At 35.0% G+C, this 20,783-nt stretch overlaps 2 protein-coding genes across 2 annotated transcripts in view; both read left to right on the forward strand.

The window, feature by feature from the left end:
• The window catches only part of LOC123261107 (putative protein kinase C delta type homolog), a 193,445-nt gene that overhangs the window by 121,957 nt on the left and 50,705 nt on the right, over positions 1 to 20,783 (forward strand). The window lies entirely within an intron of this gene.
• LOC123261110 lies at positions 10,211 to 11,857 on the forward strand. The gene is made up of 2 exons (XM_044722604.1): positions 10,211 to 10,662; positions 11,235 to 11,857. Exons 1-2 carry the CDS (start codon positions 10,488 to 10,490, stop codon positions 11,372 to 11,374), a joined length of 315 nt encoding a protein of 104 aa, XP_044578539.1. The 5' UTR covers positions 10,211 to 10,487; the 3' UTR covers positions 11,375 to 11,857.

Consider the following 20,783-nt stretch of genomic DNA (forward strand, 5'->3'; position numbering starts at 1 on the left):
CACGAAGATAGAAAATACGCAGTATTTTCCGACTCTAGTGACTAATATGTCACCCAGTTTGGGTTTAGCAGCTTTTAAATCTTGCGGATTGATAAATTTAAGGTCGCGTAACAGCTGGGCTGCGGGGGGCGCGATTTTGCAATCCGTTGTTAGGAAGTGTGCTAGGTGATTGCGTACGTATGTAAGGCCATCTCTGCTGGATAAAAATTTTATTGCTGTTAAAGGATTCATCGTCGGATGTTTCCGCAGTTCTTATAGTCGTTTTTCGTGAATCTTCTTTTGAACTAGACGGTTCTGACGGTGGTAAATTTAATTTATTTTGTTGTTTGACGACTGATGAGTTTGCCGTGTTATTTTCGAGGGTTTGAAAAATTTTGGGTACCGATGTTTGATCTGCTGATTTTTCAGGCGACTCTATAGTTTTTGAGTACGACCCCGCGGGCAGTTTTGACTCATCTTGTGAGTTTTCGATTATCGGGACCGTTCTGAAGTTGACTTTTCTCCGAAAGTTACTCTCTTCCTCGCCTTTGGAACTGGAGTTATTTGATTTGATAACGCGACGTGGTCTTCTATTACGCTGGAACAGGCATCTGGGTTGTCATCTGTGTTAAATGTGGGTAATTCGGAGAGTCGGTTTCGTCGTTGAGCTATTACCGTCTCATCTATAAATGGTCGGTACGGTGTCGATCCTTGATAAGTAGAAGTGTCTACTATTTTGCCAGAAGATGGGTCCCAATGTATGCCTTGAGTTTCGAAATTATTAAGCATTGTTCGAATCAAGGTGGGAGTTTCTGGAACTAGTCTAATATTCTCTTCTGTAGCTGTGAGAGATTTCGGCAATGATGGCTCGTTGGTTTCCGTTGGGATAACGGTGTCATCGGGTTCACTGGCTGTTGAAGTGTTATCGTTCTCGATGTTGTTTTCTTCGTCTAATAATTCTGTAATTTCGTTTTCGTGTTCTGTAGTGTCTGTATCATGCTCGAGATTATTTGGAGCTGTTATTATTTGGTCTTCTTCGTCGTTTGAAGTTATGTTCAATTGATGAAATGGTTCATTAATTGATTTTCTGACTTCTCGGATGACTTGTTTGTTAGGTGGAGTTTTAGTAAATGGGACCCATAGAGGATCTGCAGGAAGAGGGTACGTCGGTTTCGTAGTACCCCGAATCCACGGAGGGGCTACTCCCTTGACATTTCCAAATTTTTTCGCAATTCTTTCGAATTTTTTAATGGATTCATTGACACTTGTGCGCGAACTGTCAATATTTTTATAGGTTATCTCAGCAGGCAGGTCTTGGCTTGACGATGTTATTGGCTTCCCCCCCCCTTCTTCTTCGTCGTCATCTCCATCATCATCGGAATCGAAGTAGGTGGCTGGTGCCAGTTCCTGAATCGGATCTTTTGGAGGTTCTATTCGTCCAGATTTTCCACCATTTCCGTTTGGTGGTAAGAAGACGTCGTCTAAATCGTCTGGAGTGTCTCCTTCTGTTCTGTTATCAGTAGGTTCTGATTCACGATAAACAACGGGAGGATTTTGTGAACCGCGACGAAGTTCCGATCGTAGGCGAGAGGCTATAGTGTCTCGAATTACTGGGAGACTTTGGACTCTTTTAGTACGAGACCCGAGTGGTCGACCTCTTTTTTTTTGCGGGGCCCCCGGATCTGTCCCATTGGCCGGTAATAATAATGTTTCTGTGATATTATTATTTACGGTCTTTTGTGTGTCTAAGATATGGTTTTGAGCTTCTTGGATCTTAGTTTCATCTGTCCTTCCTCTCGGGTTGAATGACAGTGCGTCGGCATACTGGTCACCTACGTTTGTTTTTATAACGACCGTAAACGAGAATTCATTTAATTTAAAGCGCTATTTTCGTCGACGTTCGGTGAGATCTCGCGTGTCTCTCAACCAGGCGACGCAAGCGTTTTTTGTTTATACCGTGAATTTATTTCCGTATAAATATGGACGAAATTGTTGGACTGAGTAGACTAAAGCAAGGCACTCTTTTTCATCAGGAGTGTAGCGTAATTCGGCGTCTTTTAATATTCGAGACGTGCATGCAACGATTTTATCATTATTTTTTATTTTTGTGTTGACTGATGGATTATTAGGTTCTGTTATAGATAAGTCAAGAGTAGTATCTTCGAGCTCTTGGCTTAAGATACCCGAAATGTCTTCGTCTGATGAACTGACGGCTAGGATGAAAGGTTTTTCAAGATTTGGGTATGCTAGTGTAGAATCTACACATAAGGCGGTTTTAATGTCTCGCATGGCAGAGTCTGCTTCTGCTGACCATCTAAAACTCTTGGTTTTCCTAGTTAGGTCAGTGAGCAGTTTTGCTCGCACGGCGTAATTATAGATAAAGCGGAGATAATAATTTGCTAGTCTAAGAAATTTCCGCATTTCGGTTTGATTTCTTGGATTAGGAGCTTCGCGTAGGGCTTTTATTTTTTTAGGGTCTGGTTTAATGCCGTCTCTAGAAATAACATGTCCCAGGTAGTCTACCTCTGTACAGAGAAATTTACATTTATCTGGTTGTAGGGTTAGCCCTGCGTCTCTTATGACCTGGAATAATTTACGTAGTCTGATGCCGTGTTCTACTAGAGTACGCGCATGTAGGATGATATCGTCTAAATATATTAGGATCCAGGGTAGCCAGCCTAGGGCGGTGTTCATCATCCGCTGGAAGGTAGCTGGAGCACCTTCTAGTCCGAAAGGCATTCTGACATATTCGAAGTGGCCGAAGGGTGTCGAAAATGCCGTTTTATGAGCGTCTACCGGGTCCATTGGGACCTGGTGGAAGCCGCTTGCGAGATCGAAGACACTGAAAAATTTAGCGTCTCCTAGTTGGTCAAGGAGGCCGATAATTGACGGGAGGGGGTACGCGTCTCCGATCGAGATTTTGTTTAAGTCGCGAAAATCGATTACCATCCTCCACTTCTTGGCTCCAGTAATGGGGTCAGCCTTTTTCGGTACTACCCATACTGGAGAGCAGTAGGGAGATTTTGAATTTCTAATTAAACCCTGCTGTAATAAATTTTCTACTTGTCGCTGGATTTCCTCTTGATGTTGTTTTGGAAATCTATACTGTTTAATGTGTACCGGCTTATCTGTTTTAGTCGGTATTCTACACGTAGCCCGATTAGAACAGCCTAAACTGTCTCCGGGCAGGTGAAATATATCGGTGAATTCACTAATGATTTCTAAAATTTGATCTTTTTGCTCGTCATCAAGGTGTTGAGATGGGATTTTCTTTAAAATTTCGTTTGTCCGTTTTTCTTGAGTTGAAGTGTCAACCGGAACGCTCTCGTTGATAGAATCTTCGGAACTTGAGATCGAGTTATTTGTTTGGAACTCGTAATCTTCTAGCATTTGTGGATCAAGGTCCATGGTAATTGATTCTTCTGTGGTATTAAATGCCATGCAGTTTGCGTAGCCTTGATCGGCCAAGACAATGGCGTCGCCTAAAAATAATCCTTCCGGTGCAGGAATGCGCGGGAGGTATCCTTGTAATAGACTTTTCGGTTCAATCGGAACCGGTACCACCATTCTAGTGCGAGGTTGGATCGTGAAGATCGGCGATTTCGCTATGTCTAAGCTGAATGGAATTGGATCTCTGGGTCGAACGAGTATAGTTAATGTTTGCTCGTAATACGATATTTCGGCTTTTTCTTTATCTAACCAGTCGTTCCCTAGGATTCCCACACCCGAAATCGGTAAATCTTCTTCGCTGACTTGACAAGTAACTGGGATTCCGAGGATTTTTAAATCCACTGTACCTAGAGTTTCGACTGGATCGCCGCTAATTCCGAGGGCTATAACGCGGTGGCTGGAATCTATATATGCGTTTAGGAAGAGGGCTGTTTTATTTATGATAGATACATCCCGCCCTGTATCTATGATAAATCGCTGGTATTTTCCTAACAGGGCAGGGCATTCGACGTCTATTTTTTGACCGCTTCCTACTGCTAGGAGCTGAGAATCGCAAGCTCCTCTTTTGATGGAAAAAGGTATAGGTCGCGTCGGTCGACTTCTTAGGACCATTGTATACCAATAGAACGAGATGTTTGCTTGTTCTTTAATTAGAAAGTCATTACCGAGGATCGCCAGGTAGCCGCCTAATCGCTGGGGGACGACGCGGAATGGTATTACTTTGTCGAAGAGTTCGATTGTGACAATTCCTATAATAGGCTGTTGATTTGCTCCGATCCCCTCCACCTGTCCCATGTCTTTGCATAGGAAGGTGGTTTCGTCGGCTAGAGCGTCGATGCTGATGAAATTATAGTTGGCTCCTGTATCGATGAGTATTTCGATTTGATTACCGGTGAATTTTGGGCTTTTAGCTACGATGACAGGTCCTCTACCGGTAACAAGGGCGATGGCCTTTACTGGTTCCTCTGACGATATGATGCTGCTGTCATTGGTCGAGGGCGTGGGGGCTGACTCGCCATACCCTCGGTCTGGCGAGCGCCCGTTGAGTTTAAAGTCGGTTCAAGCGGATCTTCACCTGTGCTCAGGTTTTTTCTGGGACATCCCAGGCAGCTACAGAACTCCGAGCTCTTGATGTGTCTCTCCAAACGTATCGGTGCGGGTTCCTGGTCCTCTTCTGGTGACTGAGGGTTAATTGCTTCAGTCACGGGGTTCGTAGGAAGAGACTTAGACGTCATTTGAGGGTAAGTTTGGAACATTTGTTGTTCCCTCGGGGCAGCTGGAGGTGGGTGTAGCTGACTTGGATACGACGGGAAGTTCTGCGGTCTATAAGGCTGGTAAATACCTCCTTGGTGGTAAGAGGTTTGATACGGGCGATTACCGTAAGCCCTGTACGGTGTGCGATACTGGCCTTGAGCTGAGAAAGGCTGGAACGGCTTTCTCTGGTAGTTATTTTGAGTTTGTGGCGCTCCGTTCATGGTGAACGCCATGGCCTGTGGTGGCTCGCAGTCCGAATCATCACAGCCGGGGTCTCCGCATGGTGGTAATCCATAGTACGGTTGTTCAGTGACTTCCGGGTAGTCAAAGTATGAATCTTCGGCTGGTGTGTAATATTCCGGACATTCGGAAACATTGTAGGTGAACGCGATCGGTTTCGGTTTAACGTATAACTCGGTTTCTTGGGGTTTGGTCCATGGATGACCTTGACTCGGGACGATTTGTTGAAAGCGTTGTTGGTTTTGGAAATATCCCGGATTTCCGTTAGCTCTATTATGAGTACCGTGGAATTTCGTCGTATCTGCTTTGGGATCGCGTTGAATCGGCCTAGGATTTTGTAGCCGCATATTATTATCATATTTTATCGCCTGTTTCTCAATAGCCGTGAACAGGGCAGTTAGAGTAGTGTACTGACCCGTGGATGCTAGGCATTTCAGATAATCTGGTAGTGATTCGAAAAATGCGTCTAACGCGAGTTGGTGAGCCTGGTTCATCGTGGCTGCTCGATCGGCTTCAGGTACCGCGGCTTGTATTTTCCGAAGAATAGAACGCAATCGATAATAGTAGCTCTCTACGGCCTCATAATTACCTCTTCGAGCAGTTGTTAGTTTGCTCAAAGAAACTTTGAGTGGATTCCCGAGTTTAAAATGGCTCCGAAGTACATTTATGAGTTCGTCGACCGAACGGATTTCCATGTCTTCGACAACATGGCGGGCGCGGCCTTGTAATTTTCGTAATACACGCCCGATAAACGGTTGTTGATTGTTGTCTGGTATTAGGTGTAGCCAGTCTTTAAGTCTACGATCGAATTCCTCGAAACTAACTTCGTTATCGCCCGTAAATATCGGTAAGTTTTCTTCTATTTCTCGCGTAATATAATAGTGGTCTTTTTCGGGTTCTTCTCGAACCGTTGTATACAGCCGGGTTCCTGGAAGTTGGGGGCCTACTTCCGCGGGGTCGTTGTTATTTGCCATTGTTTAGCCGAGTTATATAATTCGCGGAGTATTGAAGAGGTGTAAGTCAGTTATGACTGCTTCCGGGGAAGTCGGTGGAGTGTTTATTTTCAAGTCCGGTCGCCTATACGAGGTTTGCTCTCTCTGGGTTTTTAATAATTATTTTTAGATTTTCGGGTATTGCTTCGCTGCTAAGCACTTTAGGTATTCCCTTCTTAGCCTCTGGGATTGGAAAGGAAGCTTGGTTAGTAAAAGAGGGATCTTCCTAATACCTAGTTTAAAAAAAAAAAAAATTTCGAAAATTTTGGGTAGAGAGAAAATAGAATAAAGAGAAAATTGAATTTTTAATAGATTTAAATCCGCAAAGTATTTTATCTGCCAGTAGGTAAGTAGGTCACAGCTAGAGAGTACAATAACCGTAGTGTAAGATTTGTAATCGTAGGTGTAAAGTTACAGAACGTTGAGTATGAAAGAATGAACGCGGAAGAGATAGAAGTATTAAGTGCTGTGTAGTGTGTATTGCCGTAGAGACGGCTCGAGTCGTGTCGCTCTCTTGTTTAAAGATTTGCTGTCGAGGCCTTGGGGCTCGTATTACAGGCCACAAGGTTGGCACGAAATTTTTATAAAAGCGTACTTGAGTATACGGCCCGATTCTATTATTTAAATTATTTAGTAACCCTTTAAATATTAAAAATAATTTTGGGAGGTGAGCAGAGAAATGAGTTTTTTATTTGAATGATTTAGGTAAGGTAGAAAGAAGATTACGAAGAGAAGCAAATGATTAAATAAAATTGAATGTCTTAGGCTTATATGAGTACTATGCGTTCGTCTGCTTAGAAAACTCCTTATCAGCGGCAAGGTGCTAGAATTACAGCACACCAGGCTGGCAGTGAGCAATCTATGAAGATGTGTTTGTATACAACACGATCTGAGCAGGCGATTTAATATTGATTCATACACAAGTAATCAATAATTATTTAATCCAAATCAACTTTTAAAATCAAAGAGTTGAAATCAGAAAGGAGGGGAAAAAAAGAAGAATAGTTTTAGAAATAATGAAAATAATTTATTATTAGAAATTTAAAAGGAAAAATAAAGAAGGAAAGGGATTTGAATAGAATCGAATATTCTAATCAAATAATAAAGATGGAGAAAAAGAAATTTTTATTATTTGTCAGCATTTTTATTTAAGTAAATTAAAATTTGTTCGAAACAAAAAGAAAATTATTTATTATAAGTCAGCAAAAATAAAAGAAAAATTTGAACAGTTTAGCTGATGGCTAATTTCAAACGTCAGCAAAACAAAAAATTTTTATTTTATTATTGAATTTATATAAAGTTTTAAAATAAAATTAGAGTTGAATTACGCCGGATGTATCAAATGACGAATCGAAGTTAAATTTAATTATCGTTTAGCTAGCGGAATGTGAAATAACGAAATATATAAAATATTAAAGTAAATAAAAATAAATTTTAATTTTAGGTGTGGTTATTGATTTTTAAAAAAAAATTTTGGGAAATTTTTGGAGCAGTTATGAAGGAAATACCTCTTTTTCACTAAATTTCGAACCGGGGTGGTTGTCGAATACGAGGGATCACCATTCGAATCCCACCGCTGCCACCAAAAATTCAGGTCTGTTATGTCCGAAAAATAAGATCTTAAAATGCGGTAGCTGGATTAACGGAGGTTCGGATAACAGATGAATTTCCCTAACGAAAGAATCGTTAAGTTTATATTTTATGGGTTCGCGAAGGTGAAAACCCCGGAGAGGGCCCCTTGAATAAGACAATCGACCTCGGAAACAATAAAATATCCTCCACTTACTTTTGCGAATCCTAATTCCAACGATGATTCGGCTTTAATTGGACTTGTACCTTTGACTTCCGCTGCTTGGCTTCTCGCTTCCTCCTGCTGACTGGAGATTGAAGGTTGAATGTTCTTAACTTATGAATGACGAAACACTTCGATTCAGGTTTTTAGGTTTATATTCAATTCAATGGCCCTATGGGCAAACACGTCTTAACTTACACTATTCACTTATTAACTAATAACAACATAAAACAAAGGTTGAAATTTTATATGAGTTCGTAACCGGAGTAACGACTCCGGCAAACAGAAGTTCGCCGATTATAAATTCACAGAAGAAGAAAATAATTTGAGAGTGGGACCAGGTCACTGGAACTGTGGGAATCTCGATTATCGTCAAAACGAATCGTGGCTCGAAGAATCGCTATCACAGAACTCAGAAATACCGTTAAGGAAATCGAAATGAATAATTAGGGAAAAGATGACTAATTAATTTAATAATTGAAGTCTGCCTATACGTGTCGGGGTATAGGACTCACCCGGGCCTTAAGGCAGAACTGTTACCTTGTAAATAAGCTGTCGAATTATGGTGTTCGCGTCTTTTATCACCTCGGTTGCGATTCATTAAGTGGGGCTTCTAATTAAACAATTGGTTCCTTTGATAAAGTGACAATGCGCGGTAATGTGTATTCTTCGGCCACGAGTAAGTTGTCGCGCAATCCAGGTTGTTGTTCCCTAAATATGCAAGCACTGTACTTTTCGGCTGGAATGGGAGGCCCTGTATTATAGACGGCACGCCGGATATAACAGTGCTACAAAAAAATTGTTAATTAATTAATGGATAACTTATTGAATACTCGCGATAAAAATTTTTTGACCACGTATTATTGTTCATTGATCTATCCTGCAGGCACCTGAATTTTTTCAATTTTTAATTTTCATATTTAATAAGTTTAAATAATATTTATTCATTAAAGGTCCGAAGGGGGCGTCGCTTGCGCAAGCCGGAGTATCCGTTTTCGGACGTATTTTCAACCCTCTGGGAAAATTATAAATATTGGTCCCATAATTCCGGGAGTCGGAACTTTCTTTAGGAAATTTTCTCTTCTTTTTGAATCTTATTTGAAATTCGAAAAATCTTTATTAGTTTTTGAGATATTTGCAAAAAACTAGACTCCTTTTTTTTTTTTTAGTTAATTATTAATAACTTTTGCAATTTTTGCAAGCGGACTTCGTTTTTTTTTCGAAAATCTTCTAGATGCCATTCCGAATTGAATGACAATTCAATCATAATTTTCGAAGACTGTTGAAAAAAGTTGACCAAAAAGGTACTTGTTGACTAGACTAATAAACAAAAATGTACGAGAAAAGAAATTTAAAAAATTAAAAATTTTGAATGTGTCAGCTGAAAGAATATAGATTAGGGTGCTTTTTTTTTTTGCGACTATTTTTTTTTTTTCGTTTCCATCCCGAAATTTTGTTGGAAATACACCCAAAAAAATTCCCTGAAAGTTTGAGCCCTTAATATTAATATTAAGTACTCCTACACAGCGTGTGAAGATTTCCCATTTGAAATATACAAGAACTTTCATTTTTTTTTTTTAAATTTCTATAGCTCACTGGCATTTCATAGCATCACTTTGACCATGGACGGGTTTTTTTCAGAATTGAATGCTCTACAAAAGTGTCCATTGTCGCGAAGTCGTAACTCATACTGGCGGGGTAGTACGGACCACCAAACCGAATTTTTTATAGAATTCTTGTTTTTTCACTCATTATCTCATAAACAACAAGACATACAGAAAAAATGTTAATGATAATTTTGTAGGAAATTCAATTTTCTACAAAAAAGGTCCTCAGCACCAAATCACTAAGATCGATATTTTCTGAGATATTAATCATTGAAGTTTACGTAGCATTGAATTTCCACAAAATGTTGAATCAAATCTTAAAAAATAATGATTGGTTTATTTGTATCATAATTATAATTAGTAATTACTTATTGATTAAGTTACAAATTTTACGTAAAAATTTTTTAATTGTATTTTTCTGAAGTTTTTTATTTTTAAATAAATTTCTCATTTAAATCACCCCATAATATTTGAATTTATCATTTAATAATTCAATTTCAATGAAATTCTAGATAAAAATATATTGTGTATGATCATTACGAATAATATAGGATGTTTCTTTGTTGCTGTGTATTGTGATACTGATTAATTGCGGTTTATTTTTCTTGCTCTGGTAGTACTACTGAGCTTTCACTTGACCTTGAATGCGTTCAACAAATTTCCCCTTTAATTGCAGCGCTTCCTTTGTTTTCGCGTACTAATCCCGCGAGAGTAAGAACAAAGCTTAGTGGGCATTGATCAGTGTGACGCCGTTGTATGTATACTTTGTTAAATTTGAGGTTAGGTCGACTTTAACCATCATTAAAATGAGTGAAAAAATTGGTAATAAAACTTGGAATTATTTAATTGGATTTGAAAGAAGCCAAATAAATAATAATAAGCTGCCTTCGTATCGTGACTTACTAAATTTTTTATGTATAAACATCAGTCTTTAAAATTAACTATTCGAAATAGTGCTACTAGTGTTATTAACGATACTAATACTATTCGGGCTAGTTTCAAGATTCCAACTATACGTCCTCAGCACAGTCTTACGAAGTTGGAAAAATTTTATGCCGAATATATAAAAGTGAAGACACATCACAAGAGGGAAAAAAATCGAAAGCACAAAAACAGAATGTTGAAAAGTTTAACCAAAAACTAGATAAATTGTTCGATATTTCGAATTCCACAATGGTTAAGAATTTGCCAAAAGAGCAGCAACAATTTCTGAATGAGTGTCAAAAGGGGAAAACCAATCTTCACTCGCCCGTTACTAATTTCTTGCCGGTGGAAACTTTTCAGAATAAATCTGACACTGAACAGGAGATAACAAATGAAGATAATGAGAATAATACAGACGAAATTGGTTAGTTTCTTCTCACATACAACTATAAATTATCAAGCTCAACAATCAATCATTTTTAATAATCGAAAACAATTTCTTATAATTTAGACTCATATTTTTTCTACTTACTTGTAAAATTTAATTCGCATTAAAATTCTAATTTTCTTAACCTCATTTTCTGAAAATTGAATTCTATATAATTTTTCAATATTTTAAAATTTGTTTCTAGATTCATAACTTTTTTTCTAATTATTAGTCTATCATTTTTGGTAAAATTTCTATCAAGTAAATCTGAATAAGTGAGATAAATCAAAATTTATTCAATTTTGACAAAAATTTTGACTTGAATAAAAAAAAAATTTGTTTTCGATTTTTGCAGTCGAAAATTCCCACGCTATTAAAAATTAAAGTCTCTGTAACCAATAAATTTAAAACACATATATATCATTTTGTCTTATTTTTATTGGGGAAAATTGACGGAAACTCAATTCAAAGAATATCTTTGCTTCTGGATAACAGAAGCTGAATATAAAATTTGAAAAATATTTGAATCGATTGGGTTTATTTATTTAATTCTGAAAAAATTGTTTTAGGCATGAAATTATCGCAATATTTGATGCCAGCAAGTTTTTGTAGTCTATCATCAAATTCCAGTGGGTTGAAACGAACATATTCTGATTTTGAGGATGAACTCCCTGTACCTCCTAAAAAGAAAAAAATCAATATTTTTTAAGATTTGATTCAACATTTTGTGGAAATTCAATGCTAGGTAAACTTCAATGATTAATATCTCAGAAAATATCGATCTTAGTGATTTGGTGCTAAGGACCTTTTTTGTAGAGAATTGAATTTCCTACAAAATTATCTTTACATTTTTTCTGTATGTCTTGTTGTTTATGAGATAATGAGTGAAAAAACAAGAATTCTATAAAAAAATTCGGTTTGGCGGTCCGTACTACCCCGCCAGTATGTGTTACGACTTCGCGACAATGGACACTTTTGTAGAGCATTTAATTCTGAAAAAAACCCGTCCATGGTCAAAGCGATGCTATGAAATGCCACTGAGCTATAGAAATTTAAAAAAAAAAATGAAAGTTCTCGTATAATTCAAATGGGAAATCTTCACACGCTGTGTAGGAGTACTTAATATTAATATTAAGGGCTCAAACTTTCAGGGAATTTTTTTGGGTGTATTTCCAACAAAATTTCGGGATGGAAGCGAAAAAAAAAATAGTCGCAAAAAAAAAAGCACCCTAATATAGATACATGAAAAATTAAATTTGTGTGGCATATTATATTAATATTAATAATTTATAACTTTTAGGTCGAGCCGTAATAAATACACGAACCTGATCTTATTTTCTAAAATAAGGTCTGAAAGGTACTCAGATATTTTTATTAAATGTTACAAAATAATCAAAAAAATTTTTTTAGTATTAAATTAAACGAATATTAGGCAGAGTTAATAAATTTATTAAATACTAATTAATTTTTCGTCGAAGTTCTAACAATTGTTAATCAATATTAGTATATAGAAAAATTTATTAAATACCAAGAAAAAATTTTACTTGATAAAAATGATAATTTATTAATATTGATAGGAATAATTACAAATGATGGCAAAGCGATCAGGTGATTTTTTGGATTTTTATTGGTCGGAAAAATGGAAGGTTTTGGGGATGGGGTTTATTTGATTTCATTAATAAAGGAGTTGATTTTCAAAAAGGTATCTTTTCACAATTTTTTCATAGAGATAAAAAAATCAATTATATAAATTAAATAAAACTTTATTTATCGACTAAAATTAACGTCGCAAACGCTAAGGGTTTGAGTAGTGCTTTACTCTCACTCTCTCAAGATCAAGCAACTATCTCGGCTTAAATTTCTTGTATCTTATCTTTTGTGCACTTTGAGTATTAAATGAGTTGACAGATTTCAACAAAAATACTTTTTTATGACAGTAGACATAGTCTAGTCGAGAAATGAGTTTTCTGCGAAAAATCGTTAGCCTGCTATTAAAAATATGGCGATTGGTGCATTGGATTCAGAATTTAATTCTGAGAATGAGGTATTTTTTAATTTATCCACCATTAAAAATTTCATTTGTTACAAACAAAATACGAAGAGAAAAAAGAGAGTCTCCGTTTTGTAGCTATAATTTCAAGAATATTAAAGAAATTTGAAATTTGAAAAATTACATTTTTATTTTATTTTTTTTCCATAGCTTTAAAAAATTACAAATACACTTATGTGCATCAAAGTAGTAAGAAAAATTTTTCTCTATTTTTTATTGAATTTTAAAATACTTTACCCCATCAAAGTTGAAGCGATCAACTATTTTATCAACTTATAAATTGTTATAACTTTTAAACTATTGATGATACGGTCTTTAACACTGAGGACGATCTTTTAGACAATTTATTGATTCCTAAAATAAATTTTTCATATGATCGATATCTATTATGGTTCAATTTCTATAAGCATTTATTTTTTTTTAAATTCGTTACTTGAATCTTTAAATGATTATATCTTTTAGATTATTAATGTTACAGCTTTAATGATTCAGGACAATTTTATAGAGTAAATATGTGCCTTTAAGGTCAACCATTTTCCAGATTTTCTTATAAACAAATGGTTATAAAAATTGAACCATAATAGATATCGATCATATGAAAAATTTATTATATGAATCAATAAATTGTCTAAAAGATCTTCTTGAATGTCCAAGACCGTATCATCAATAGTTTAGAAGTTATAACAATTTATAATTTGATAAAATAGTTGACCGTTTCAATTTTGATGAGGTAAAGTATTTTAAAATTCAATAAAAAATAGAGAAAAATTTTTTTTTACAAATCTGATGCACACGGCTGAATTTGTAATTTTTAAAAGCAACGGAAAAAAAAATGAAAATTTGTTTATAACAAATTGTTTATAAAACAAACAATGAAAATTAAAATGACAACAAAATTTTTTTTCATAGTTATATTGAGAATTGTAAATGATTATTTAAAAAAAAAAAAATTTAGAAAACGGTTGACCCTAAAGGCCATCCCTGCAACTTCCCGCTAATTCCGTTAATACCTGGCCGCTTTTTTTAAGCTCTTCGAGCTCAAAAATACAACCTGTGTGTTGTTTTGAGCTCTCCGAGCTCAAAAAGATACCATTTCTATGCTTTTGAGCTCTTTGAATAGTCAGGAAAGCTTGCTAGGACCTCAAAACGTTGAGATCTGATGAAAACTCGATTTTCGAAAAATGGGGTAAAACCAATAACTTCCCGATTTTTGAAAATTTTCAATTTTCTTAGCGGGAAGTTAAAAAATGATTTCTTAATAAATAATTAATATGATTGAAAAATGAAAAAAACAATTAGGGTACACGGAAAGAAAATTGAAGGAGTTTTTACTATTTTACTATTGTAATTTTTACTAAATAAAATAGTAACGGTGGACTTCACTTCTCATTCAGTAATTTTTATGATCTACTATTGTAAATTTTATACAACAAATAAGACTAGCAAGAGTCTTAAAAAGTCGAACACTATAGAGCAAATTATACAATATGTGTTTGTGAACTTTACAATTCAACTATTGTAAAAATTCACAGTTGGTTTTTTTAAAAGAAATATTAGGGAGGTAGAGAGATAAGTAGAAGGTTGAACTAATTGGTACCTGTACAGTAATCGAAAAAAGAAACCGACATTTTCGTGCTATCTGGGAATCGAACCCAGAACTCTGTGTTGGCAGCCAGAGACTCTCCCTCTACTCTATCCGAGGTAAACTAAGACCCATATCCTTTAACATTTACATAAACTCGGAGTCTAGCGCTGTGCACGGCCGTTACTTACACTAATTGAGAAACATTCCAATTCAACTATTGTAAAATTTGCTATAGTTCTATCAGAAAGATACAGAGGCAGCACTGGAAATTTTCATCTCTTAAGGTGCAATTTCATGCTGACGTTTGACACTGGTTTAGAGCGTCAAATAAGGTTAAATGGTATATAATTTCGACTGAAGCGCCATCTTAAATTAACGCAGCGTCAAAACTAAACATTGTTTAGTTTGTAAGAATCCGCGTCAAGCGTCAGCATGAAATTGCACCTTTACTTTTTACAATAGTAATATCGTATTTTTTTATGAATAAATAGTATTTTTTCTTCTAAAATATTTGACAATTACTAGTAATAAAAGTATAGTCCAGCTTTACAATAGTTGTATCGTAAATTTTTTCAGAAATTTTTTCCCGTGTAGAAGCAAGTTTTGGACAGATAAGATTTGTATTAATTTATAAAAAATTATAATATTACAACCATGTTTTTGTTGAGTTTTAAAAAATTTATATTAAAAGAAATCGAGTTTGTAATGGTTTGTTAATATAAATTCATTTCTATCGTTTATTTGACGATAAATGGCCATAAACGGTACAGTGACCACAAACGGTACTTCTACCCTATAAACAATTAAAAAATTTTTTTAAGAAAAAGTTTCTTATAACATTAACCGGATATTTTCAATTTTTGATAACTTTGAAAAATCATTATAAGCAAATGAAAAAACTTTTTTAAGCTTTTACAATGGAATATTGTTCATTATTTATATAATAAGAGCTCCTAAAAGGAAAAAAATTTTTAGACTTATTTTTTAAACTTTTATAATAGATTTTATGAAAACTCAAGTCTACGAAAAATTAGTTAATTAACAATTAAATAACTTAAACAAAAATCAAGCTAAATTTTTTTTTTGCTGGGCCATATTCCTTCAAGTGTCTAGTTGACAATAATTTATTCAGATTTTTAAATTAATATTGAATGTTATAAAAACATTATTTTGTGTTGAATACTTTGCTTGGCGGTAATGACTAGGCACTGAAACGGCCGCACGGAGCCCAACTTTCAACGTTAAATTAAAATTATAAATAATGGAGCTACAACTCCATAAGTCGAGATTTATCTTACTAAAATTTTCTTCTCTTATAGGATCTTTTTTCAAATTTCAGATATCTTGAATATTTTCAAAGTTATAGCTACAAAACGGAGACTCCCTTTTTTTCTCTTCGTTTTTTGTTTATAACAAATTAAATTTTTAATAGCGGATAAATGAGAAAATACCTCTTTCTCAGAATTAAATTCTGAATCCAATGCACCAATCTCTATATTTTTAAGAGCAGGCTAACGATTTTTCGCAGAAAACCCACTTCTTGACTAGACTATGTATACTGTCATAAAAAAATGTTTTTGTTGAAATTTAGCAACTCATTTAGGGTAAAAGCCCCAATAGATGCTCATGTACCAGTACATGATCACACCATGTATTTGTATATCTATATTTGTGAATACTGGTACATGATCATCTATTGGGGCTTTTATCTTAATACTCAAAGTGCACAAAAGATAAGATACAAGAAATTTAAGCCGAGATAGTTGCTTAACCTTGAGAGAATGAGAGTAAAGTACTACTCAAATGCTTCGCGTTGAGACGTGCAAAAGTAATATGGCCCCTAGAGTAACAGAAAAAAAAAAGAAGAGACAGTGATAGTTATTATAATTCATTTGATGGTTATTTAAATTTTGCTAAATAAAAAGGAGATTATGTCATCTCTACAGGTTAATAGATTATACATAATATCTTAGAAAAAGAAAATAATTTTTTATTATATGTCTTTATGACATCCGAATTGGATCGCGAGAATTTTTCTTTTGAGGATTCAACGTATTTTCGCATGAAACATGCAGAAATGAAAAAAAAAAATGTGAGCCGTCACGGGACGCCTGGCAGATGTGAAACATCGACATTATTTTGTAAAAGTAATATGCAGAAAAGAACAGATTGTGATAGGAACTAAATATGTCATAATGATAAAATAAAATATTACGATTTTTTTTTCTAGATAACGATGACTATTTATTGGATAAACATTTATTTTCATTAAATACAAAAATTTACGAATTTATTTCAAATCGTGACTACTTAATTCGTTTAATCAGTGACTTCGGTAATAGTTATATTCGATGTTGCCTCTGAGGACGGTATTACTGTGACAATTGGTCGATGGTAACTGAAGTATGTTACAAAAGTATTGGACATAACATTATCAAGATATCTAATAAATACAGCATCTATTGTTGTTCCGTATCTGGTGGTAGGTTCTCTTGGATTGTTATTAATTTGCAATTGAAATTCTTCTTGGAGAAACGTAATTAATGGCGTTAATTCATCTTTTGCAAAATTTACATTGAAATCCCCAGCTAAACTCAATGGTAGTTGGTCTTTATTGGTTTTGAAAGTTATTGAACCTCTGTGACTGTACGGAAATAATCTCTCGTGTAAAAATGAAATAATGTAATTTATTTTTTTATTAAGAGAAATGTACACAACAATCATCATCAATTCAATTCCATCTTCTAGTTTAACATGTGAAGCACCCCTGGTGGTTTCGGCGACACGGTGAAAGCACGGTCGAATGACGGTTGTTTCACGGTCGTTTCACCGTATAAAGTTCGTTCTTACCGACAGATCTGTCAGTCAGCATCGGATACCGTTGTGAACGATATCTAATATAAATTTATTGAATATTTACGGTGCATACGCAAGTGAATCTACGACGTTATGACCAACACTGTACGCTCAATATACTGTCAAAATACGGTGATTGTACGCTACTATCACGAACAATGAAATAAAAAAAAATTTGCGGACAGTCTAGACCGAGACTCGAACCCGATTCATCTGGTCGCGCGCCCAAGACTCTACCAGCTAGGTTATCTAAGACACTGCACGAAACATTAGATTCAGTCACATCATAAGGTGTCAAAACCAAGTAATTTTTTTTTTTTCATTGCACAGATAAAAATAGCTTAAATATAGTATATTACACACCTAGGGAAGTAAAGTAAGAAATGTCTCAGATCACATGTAATTGTTGGCCGAGGCGAAGCCGAGGTCAACAAACATGTGATCTGAGGCTTTCTTATTTACTTCCCGAGGAGTGTATACTATTTTTTTGTCCGACGAAGGCGGAAAGCGGCAACTTAGTTTAGCGCAGCGGGACGAAAGTTGCCACTTTCCGCCCGGAGGGCAAAAAAAGTTATATTTTTTCCATGACTGCAAAATAATAATCGTAATAAATGATTCAAATTTTTGATGATTACGAAATTCTTAATTTCGAAATTATGGTGAAATTATTAACTGTATAAAAAAAGATCTGGAAAAGAAATTGCTAAAAATTGAATTGTTAAAAAAAAATATCTCATAATAATAAACAGAATTACAATAATTTAATATTTTTTTTTAATTTTTCATCCCGACTAGTTACTGAAAATTTCTCATTTACCTATCTTTTTATACACTTTGAGTATTTTTAATGTAATAAAAAAAAAATATAATTAGCACTTTTTCATTGTTGACTAGTAAAAAATTCCTGACTTACCGACATTATACGCTTGTTTCACGGTCGTGTCACTCACAGACTACTGTGCATCTACCACCGAGTTACGGTTTTTTGACAACTTATATGTTTTCGAATGACTGTCAAATGACAGACGATCGATCGATGATCTACGATTTTTACTCAGGTAAAAAATCGGAAAAGTCAAGTAAAAATTTGGTTTTTCGAATAGTGAAGTATGATAACTATACAGAATAAAAATCATAAAGTAACAGTGAAAAACTTTCACAATGATACTCGTCGTTCACTGTCAAATGACGGCCGTTCGATAGTCAAGTGACGGTCATTCGACGATCATTTGTCGACACTGTGAATTTATGGTACATTCACCGTCGTTTCACGATCATTTTACCGTGACCACGAATCCGCCAGGGACATATATCGCCAATAGATGTTTGGGAGACATGAACTTCTGTAGCATTTTGAATTACTAAATCCATGTTGAATGTAGTAATATGTGAAGTATTGTTGTTTTTATAAATGGCAACTCCAGCAGCTCTAACATTTTGTCTCTTAAATTTAGCTATACAATGAAAATTAGGTAAGTCAACTGATTCATCTGCAGGAAGCCATGTTTCAGTTAGTAATAAAAAGTTACTCTTTTGACAAATAGAATTTTGTAAATCAGTAGTATGTTTTTTGAGAATTTGGCAGTTTAAAGTATAAATGGCTAATTTATTTCTGGAGTTTATAAATTCAGTGATCAGTCCTTGCAATGTAGTAAGTTTGTTTAGAGATAATCTTTTAAATTCTTGCTGTAAACTTGAAACTGATGGATCTACTCTTCTTCCATGATAAAATCTTAAATTATCCTGACTATTACATATAAACAACCCTTCAAGACTTGTTACTCGTGTTAAAGCTACGTAAAGTAATGGAATAGAATGACTTTTACTATACTCGTAAACCACCTCGTCATATGTACCTCCTTGAGACTTATGAATAGTAATAGCACATCCTGATATCAATGGAAAATGATTTCTTTTTCCCACAATGGTTTTATTATTATTGAGTGGTATACTTGAAGTTTGACGTACGATAGGTACTGCACGTCTATCGATATTATGTTCCGCAAGAAAGGCAGCGGCTTTTCTTCTAGCCACCATACCAGTGTTTTTATCTAGAAAAACGACCCATATGCGAGTTACTTCATTTTCATCATTTTGTTCTATATGAACCAGCTTTCCAACGGCGCCGTTAGCTAAACCGTCTACCACGTCTATGTTAGTTGTAATAATATAAGGTTTTCCAATAACAAAAATGATTTCGTATGGCAAACCTCCAGTATTAGAAATGCTATTTTTATCTAATGCTGATTAACAAGTAGAGCAAATTTTGAGTGCATCCACATTTTGCCCGTTAGTTATTGTGTTAATAATATTTCCAGATGCAGATGGTTTCTTTAAATCTTTTTCAAACCAAAGTCGATCGCAGATTGAGCAAGCATGTCCAAATTCATTATTTTTAAAGTTATCGTTAAAATATTCATGAGCTGATTTATGGTATCTAAATTGACTGTAGTTATTCAGAATTTCCATAGTATTTGCACTTGATTGACTTCGTCCAATTTGCTGAAATACTTTAACTACTACATGCTGCATTTCTTCTAAACCAGCTACATTTCGAGAATTTGTACTTATTTCATCTATTATTGGATCGTTAATTATTTCTGTAAATTCGATGTTTGGAGAAGTAGATAATTTTGTAATTACATCTGCATTTTGTAGACGCCTCCTTTTTTCCGCTTCACGTTGTTTCAATTTATCTCTGTTCTGCTCCCTGTATCGTTTTTGACGTTCTTTTTTATTATTATTTACTTTAAAAAAAATTTATAAGTGTTAAAAGAAGGTTAAATAAAAATTAGTTTATTCTGGTACTATTAGATTAATAAAATCTTACATAACATTAATAGTATGTCTTGTGTTTAACTGATCTTGGTGATTTCCAGTTTCAATAATAATATTTTGTGACCCCTGTGATGATTGTTGGGTTCTGAAATATTTATAAAAAATATGTTTGAGATTTATCAAGTAGCGGCGACATCTTTAGTCTCCTTTTCTAATAAGTTTAGTAATGGCGCCATCTCTAGCATAATTTTAATTCAAACTCCCGCCTAAAGACTCGAAGCGCTTTCTATCTAGTAATTTTCGAGAAATCGATCTCTCTCTAGAAAAGTATCAGGCATCGTTCTAGAAATCGATTTCTGAGCATGCTTACCAGAACGTTCTGGGCCTCCCGGCTTTAGTATAAATACAGGCGCCAAGTGCCACCGCTTCAGTTTTTATTGTGCAATTAAACAGTTAACATCCAAAATAAGAAGTCAAGTGTCTAACCTTACACATCAGTAAGAAAACTTTCAAGTAATAGGCTCTTCTCGCAGCCGTCATTTTAAGTATACCTCCTGGTGCAAGTCAAGGTTTCTCAAAGGAAATCGGGCATCATCTTGCTTAGAAGAGCACCTCTAAGGGACCCCCGCGCCTTCTAAGCCTTTCCTTTGAATACACCAGAAGGTTCTGAACGAAGGGTCACGCGTCCAAAGAAACTCTCTGTCGGCTGATACTCACCGCCACGAGCCTATACTAAGTGCAAACCTTTTTATTAAGAATTATTCAACCTAGTGCTAATCTTGTAATAAGATTTAAAATAAATCTAAGTTTAAATTAACCGCGCTGCTTCATTTACCACCTCCTAACCAC

This window comes from Cotesia glomerata, linkage group LG3 (assembly GCF_020080835.1).
Source record: "Cotesia glomerata isolate CgM1 linkage group LG3, MPM_Cglom_v2.3, whole genome shotgun sequence".
NCBI classification, from domain to species: domain Eukaryota; kingdom Metazoa; phylum Arthropoda; class Insecta; order Hymenoptera; family Braconidae; genus Cotesia; species Cotesia glomerata.